This window comes from Fulmarus glacialis, unplaced genomic scaffold (assembly GCF_000690835.1).
Source record: "Fulmarus glacialis isolate BGI_N327 unplaced genomic scaffold, ASM69083v1 scaffold35390, whole genome shotgun sequence".
Classification (NCBI taxonomy): domain Eukaryota; kingdom Metazoa; phylum Chordata; class Aves; order Procellariiformes; family Procellariidae; genus Fulmarus; species Fulmarus glacialis.
Window position 1 is genome coordinate 1,464 of NW_009190239.1, and position 6,628 is coordinate 8,091.

A 6,628-nucleotide genomic window follows, 5' to 3' on the forward strand; every position below is an offset into this window, starting at 1 on the left:
CTGGTCGGGTGGCCTGTAGCAGACGCCCATTGTAATGCAACCTGTCCCTGCCCTCCCTTTAATCCTGACCCATAAGCTCTCGGCTGGCTCCTCATCCATAATAACCACTTTCTTCCTGAAAATAAAATACGAGCATTTCAGTGACCTCGCAGCCAGCTGAAACAAGTATGCACTGACTTATTAAACTTACATCAGGCCAATCTTTCTACATCAGCAAGCAAGTACATCAGACTTTCACCTAACTCACTTTTTAACTACTACCACTTTTTAACAGAAGTCCACTGTGAAAAATCAAGTATGGAGAGAGGAACCACAAACTTGGACAGTAGTTCAATGTTCTAATTCTGTGCAAAACTGGGAAGGATCCAACTTTATTTACCTCTTCGACTTTCTTAACTAGTGGACGTGAGTTTCTAATGAATGTGATTCTACCGATCTTGAAGTCATAGTTGGGTATTCCTCTGGAAAAGAAGCATAAAAATATTACGAAAGAAGTTTTATACCTACCATCCAATTGAACACAGTGAGACCTATTCTATGTCTGTCAGTATTCTACCAACACTGGCTGCAAATTTTCATTACCAAATAATTCTAGAGTTAAACCACTGAATTATTTTCTGAAAGCAGGCATACACTGCATGAAGTAAATAATCAGACAGTGGAGCTGCTGTAGAAGCTTGGCTGTGGGCACTTTTCCACATAGCCTGTGGTTTCCACAGGACCATCGACATGCTTTCCCACAAGGGTTCAAGTTTTATTGTGACAGGTGTAAATGATAGACCACCACAGGAATCAATCCCTGCACACTTCCACTAAGTCTGAATTTTCTAAATTTCCTTCCAAGAAAAAAAAAAACCAAAAACAACAAACCCACACACGGCTTGGCTTTGGTTATCTACCCAACTCAAGAAAGATGTCATTCTACACCAAATTCCACTTTAGAAAATTGGCAGGGTTCTGCACCTCACTCAATCCAGCCCACCAGCCCAGTCCAGACCTGCTGCCTCTCCCTACTTGTCTTCTATAGAACCAGAGTTGATTGAGTGAGTTTTGGCAACATTAACTTAGGATCTGCATCTTAAGTAGTCAGGGACGTCACAGTCAGTCTAGAAGATCAGGCTATTTATTTTCTAAATGCAAACTCATAAGGTGATGAAATTAGCTTGTTTATATTGCAGGAGCAGAAAAAAAAATAAACTGCTCAAACACTGATCCTTCACTTGCTGACAACTGAACGAAACAGACATACCTTCGAATGTCTCCTGGTTTAATTGGCGATGGACTAGGCTCAACACCTTTCTTCTTGCCATCCAATCTGTTCCCAGAACCAGAGAACGCCTATGGATACATAGCGAGTTTTAATTTAACCGTATCTTGTAATCGAAAGCACGCTGCACAGGGATACTATATCCTGTAAAATCTTACTATCATTTTTATTTAATTATTTGATTCAGCATGTTTCTTTTTGATACATATAAGCTGACGAACCCTGGGTGTAGGACTATGTTTCAGTCTCCCATTTATAGACTGCCCTTTTAAGGACAGCAAGTCATACTGTTACTGGCTGTAAGCACTGCAAAACATTCGCAGATACTTGCCAGTTAAATGACGAGCACCTCTACGAACAGGTACTAGTATTTTGCAGTTGTTTGGAACAACTTTCCCTCACCATTTTACAACATTCAGAAACCAGCAGAAATAGGGGACTTACACGAAATCCTATGTCACTCACATATCCACTATGGTCTGCTTCAACATCCTGTGAGAGAAAAAACAAGTTAGTTTATTGTGTTCATGTTGTGATATGCAGAACACATGAAAACAGTTCCAGATGTTTCTGACCAAACAAAACTTCAGAACAATCCCTCTCCAAAATCAACAGTTGGTAAACAACCATCTCCAAAGTAACACAAGCAAAAGCATCTGGTAGGTAAAGTTCAGTCTTAAGAAATTGTTTCAGGACAAAAATTTATGTTGGCGCTCGCTGCTCCATCACAAGCAGGGCTGACTCCTAGGGAAGACATTTTTGAAGAACAGAAGCTTAACCTACTGTGGTCTCTTCATGTTGTGCACTTCTTTCTGGTTCTTTGTACCCCAAAGGAGCATCAAAATCCACCTATTTACACAAGAAGCATGAAAATAAGCATGATTGATATTTTTCTTTTAATCAAAAGCTTTATATTATTATTCCTCAGAACTCCACAAACTATCACTCCATTTTGATCTAGCAAACTGAGGTTTGCTTGTTAAACATTTTAACTCAGAACTAATAAGACTAAGCCTCCCAGGAATGAGTCTTAGCATGCAATTGCAACAGAGCAGTAAAACAGCACCCCACAGTATCACTGGAGTTTGAATCAAGACCAGGTTGTTAAATAAAACTCAGATTATAAAACACTTTGAAGCTAAACATTAAATTCTAGGCACTACAGTCACCTGATGGTACATGAAGTGCATCTCAAGGTCACAGATGTGGTTACAAAGGTACATGTGGTACTCTCAAATGAGTCACCTTCCCTATCCCATCTGATAGATACCCCACCTTTCCTGCAGCATCAGAGGTGCTTGGTGTACAGCGCTATCACTGAACGAGATATCCGCTACTTTTGGGAGGACACAGTAAAAGCAGACTTTCCACATCAGCTTTAACTTACATTCATATCACATTCTATGATGGACACAGCCTTATCCGGTTTGGTCTCCATTACCCGAAGCTCATAGATCTGAAACAGTAATGAATATTTTAAGATTGCACCTGAAAGAGCTCAACTTATACATAAGAAAAGTCTATCTAAACCTTTCCCTTCCGATAGCTTCAAGAAAATTGAAGTAAGTGCTCTTTATGTTGAGGACTGGATACTGTAGGGTCTCTACAGAACTTGAGAGCAAAGATTTTTAACTTAGAAGATTGCTATATGCTGGAGCTAGAGAACCTACCTTTTACAGTACCTTGTTGCATTCTTACTGTACCTTAATCTGCATTTTTGAAAACAAATTATTAATTTAGCAGAAATTCTGTCCCTTGACTTGTAAAAACATCAACAGCACAAAATTGTATTTTCTCGTGAGTCCAAAAAACAGTCTAAACAGCAGCTCAGGAGAAGACTTAACTGACCCATTTTTTCCTCCAATAGAAAACTGATTGCGAAATCTACCATCTGGGATTACTTGTCGACAATACTGCACAGCTCTGTGTTGACTGTTTTAGCACCAACACCCAACAACTGAGCTTAGGCTACAACCCCAAGTGATCAAATGCGCACGTGCTGCCAAAAATACTCATCTATAAAATCTATTCATGAAATGTAGTCAAAATACTTATGTGGTCACAATCTACTGAAATGCAGTGTACTTTTTTACATGGGGCAGAATTTATTTCCTCAAATTGATGGTATCCAAACAAAACGTGCATGGACTGGTGTTGCATACTGTACCTTTTCATTGTAGTTGATGGCAATAACATCCCCAGTAGTTAGACAAGCGAAGTTTCTCAATGCATTTTCTAATCTTTGGAGTATGTTAAGATGAAACATTTGTTTTCAATGCAATACCAAAGCTTTAACGTTACTATAAAACTCTGATCCTTGGTCTCTCAAACATGGTTTAAAAGTCATCAGTACTGTAGATAGCCTTTTAGTAAACATTAGGGTGTAAAAGTTCTTCTAAGGGACACTCAAACTCATTGGACTTTAAGCCAAGATTCATGCTTCTTCACTCCAGGCTACACTTTCTGCCAGCAGTTGGCAACATCTCTGTACATAAGCTCTCCATCCTTTTTGTTTTCAGAAGGAGTAGTAGTAGTTACCTACTACTGGAAGAGTATGAGCCACACCTGAAAAGCTAGCTCTGCTTCATCATTCCAATTTGGGAGAAAACTTTTGTCCCCCACTCCATAATTGAATAGGAAGGATACACAGCTTTGGGATTGGTGATGTCAAGAAAATCTGGACTCTGTGGCTGAAATTTTGAGTAAGTAGCCACTTGAAGATTAACACTCTCCACTTGCACCAGGCCTCCCTCTTCCAGCAGCAAGTTCTGCATCATCTGCAAGAATGAAAACAAAAATACAAACCACTATCAACATGACTGATGTTTTTAAGTCTCTTTCCTTGCGTATACCTATTTTCACTGGGGCCACCATCTTCCTTGAAATGCACCAGTTTACCATGGTTTAATTTCAGGAAGAACAGTCAGGTGCATCTTAAAAAGCAGTCTGCTTTGCTTAGTTAGTTGAACTCTCATGGAGGGAAACCTAAGCTGTGACTAAAAGCTGTTGTAGGAACGTGACTAGCAAAGACACACACTTTGAGGAAACATTCCATCTCTTTAATATTAAACTGGCAACTCACTAATCCTACTCTTCAGGTTTTGACAGTTCAGCATGAGACAACTCACCCAGTGTGGAAGGTAACATATGCCCTCATCAGCCACAAATTCAAGCACTCCACAGTGCGTCATTCGGTCTGAATTTTTATTGGTCAGCTTAAACAGCATCGGGTAAGTAATATTAAGTCGGCCTGGTGAGAAAGGAGAAAAAAAATGTTATTTGTTAAAAGCCACGAACACATTTCTGAAGCTTTCAGAGATTGAACATTAGCAAGAGAATGGGCCAGACTACAGGAGAGGATTCCCCTCACACCATTATTCCAGATGCTCAAAACTACAAATCCAGGAGAGAATGCACATACATGAACACCGTATTGCCATCACACTTAGAATTTTAAATAATTCTCCAACATTTCCCCAAGCTCAGAGATGAACAGGCAGCAGGTGTTAGCAGAGAAATCTATTACTGTTACGTCCTTGTGCTATTATCAGTTAGCTCCTACCTAATGAATTTTAGCAGGCCCTGCATATTTTAAAACTAAATCCTGATTAAACTAATTTCTCAAAGAAATTCTATTAAGGCTAAAAGTCTGGGGGGGAAGGTGGGGGGCGAACCCCTTAGTTAAAAAGGCCAATAAAGACCATTTATACTATTGATTCCGTTATCTTTTTCCCCATTTCAAAGTTAATTATCACTTATTTTGCTCTTAAAATAAATTTTGCTCCAGACAACAACATCCAGAACAAGCAGGTTGAGATTAAGAATTTACTAGATTAACTGTAACCATTATACTGAGTACCTGTTAAGAGTTAATAAATATTAATTCACGCCTCAGGTGGCCCAACATTTCAGATGTCTGTACTTGAAGACAGACAAGCCTCATTAATTTTGACAAGACAAAATACTTCCAAAACACCTTTTTTTAACTAATTAGTCTCATATTCTCTATTTAAGTCAGATTTAATAGATAACTAAAATACTGTGGTATTTGCTTACGCATTTGCTAATATTTCTAATGTTATTCCAGAATAAAATATCCACTTACTGAGTTGATCCAAAGCTGATGGTGGCATAATTACTGCAGAAATGGATAAGAATGTAAAATTAGGAAAAGTATGACTGTACAAAGAGTACATAAAATACAATTTTATCATTCCTTTCTCTAAAATCTCCTCTAAAAAAAGGAGACTCTAAAATCTCCTGCAAATTCATTTTTGAGCCAAAGATTTCAACAGAATCAGTCACGACAAATATACTTGCTAGCATGGAGATTTCAGAATTTAATCAGAAAAAAAGAGAAGACAAGGTTTTACAATATCTAGTACTAAGGAAAATGTTTCCTAATGGTAATTTTATTTGTTTGGGCTTATAGGTGCTCTTAAATCCAACTCAAAACAACACAGCATTAGTCTGACAGCCTGAAAATTAAGTTGGCTGATATATTCTCCTTGTTCAAGCTAAGTGAGGTACAACAAGGAGGCGAAAAAAGCCCGTAATCATAAATTTCCATGGCTCATAATGGGCCTAAGATTTTAACAAGAGACTTCAAAAAAGAATGTCTTCTTCTAATGCTCATAAACCAGGACTCACTCGGTAAGTTTTTTAATTACACACTAATGCGATAAAACCCTCCTCCTTCCTTCTTAAAGCCCCACCCAGGGTGCTCTTCTAGCTCCAGCCACAAAGCCAACAGTATGTCTCCATGCCGTTCAACAATGTTTCTGCTGTCTTGGCCACAAGCTGTATTACTCGATATTATTCACAAACACTCTTCGAACAGGTTATTAGTCAAAATAAAACATGCACATACTCTTCCCGCCTTTCTCCACATCTGACCTGTCATTAGGTCCAGCAAGCATGGATACCGAGAAGCAGCGGTATTGGGTTGAGAAGCGGTTCTGGAAAACTCGAGGGATGGGGTGATCAAACATATTAAAAGAGAACTAGGGGAAAAAAAAAAAAGAAAAAAAAAGAGAAGAGTGTATTAATAGGTATCTACAGCATACTGAAGTGTTACAGCACTCACTGAAGTCTCCTGAAGTTTAGCTAAAACTACGCTGAGCAGCCGCACGGTGGATCTCCCTGTCAACTGAGGCGCCCCTCTTTTTCCATGGAGCTTACGCGCTGCTTGGGGAAAGATCTGTGCGTCAAGCGCTGCGTGGGGAGAAAATGGAAGCAGCGCACTTCAGGCGACGCTTAAAGCCAGGCTTGGCTGACCAACCGGCCCGAGCACGGGCGGCGCTTCGCGGAGGAGACGCCGACACCCGCAGCCTGGCACTCCGCACCAGCGTCGCCACTCGC

The 6,628-nt window shown here is 39.6% G+C and overlaps 1 protein-coding gene across 1 annotated transcript; it reads right to left on the minus strand.

Annotated features, from left to right (window-relative positions):
* Window positions 1–370: 370 nt before the first annotated feature.
* Window positions 371–6,277, minus strand: UFD1L (ubiquitin fusion degradation 1 like (yeast); the record flags this gene model as incomplete). Its single annotated transcript, XM_009584932.1, has 10 exons — window positions 6,138–6,277; window positions 5,373–5,405; window positions 4,396–4,517; window positions 3,914–4,044; window positions 3,435–3,507; window positions 2,655–2,723; window positions 2,051–2,116; window positions 1,712–1,759; window positions 1,250–1,338; window positions 371–461 (listed from the first exon to the last, which is right to left on the minus strand). Coding segments are annotated over exons 1-10 (843 nt in total), but the record flags the coding sequence as incomplete, so codon positions are not given.
* Window positions 6,278–6,628: the final 351 nt, after the last annotated feature.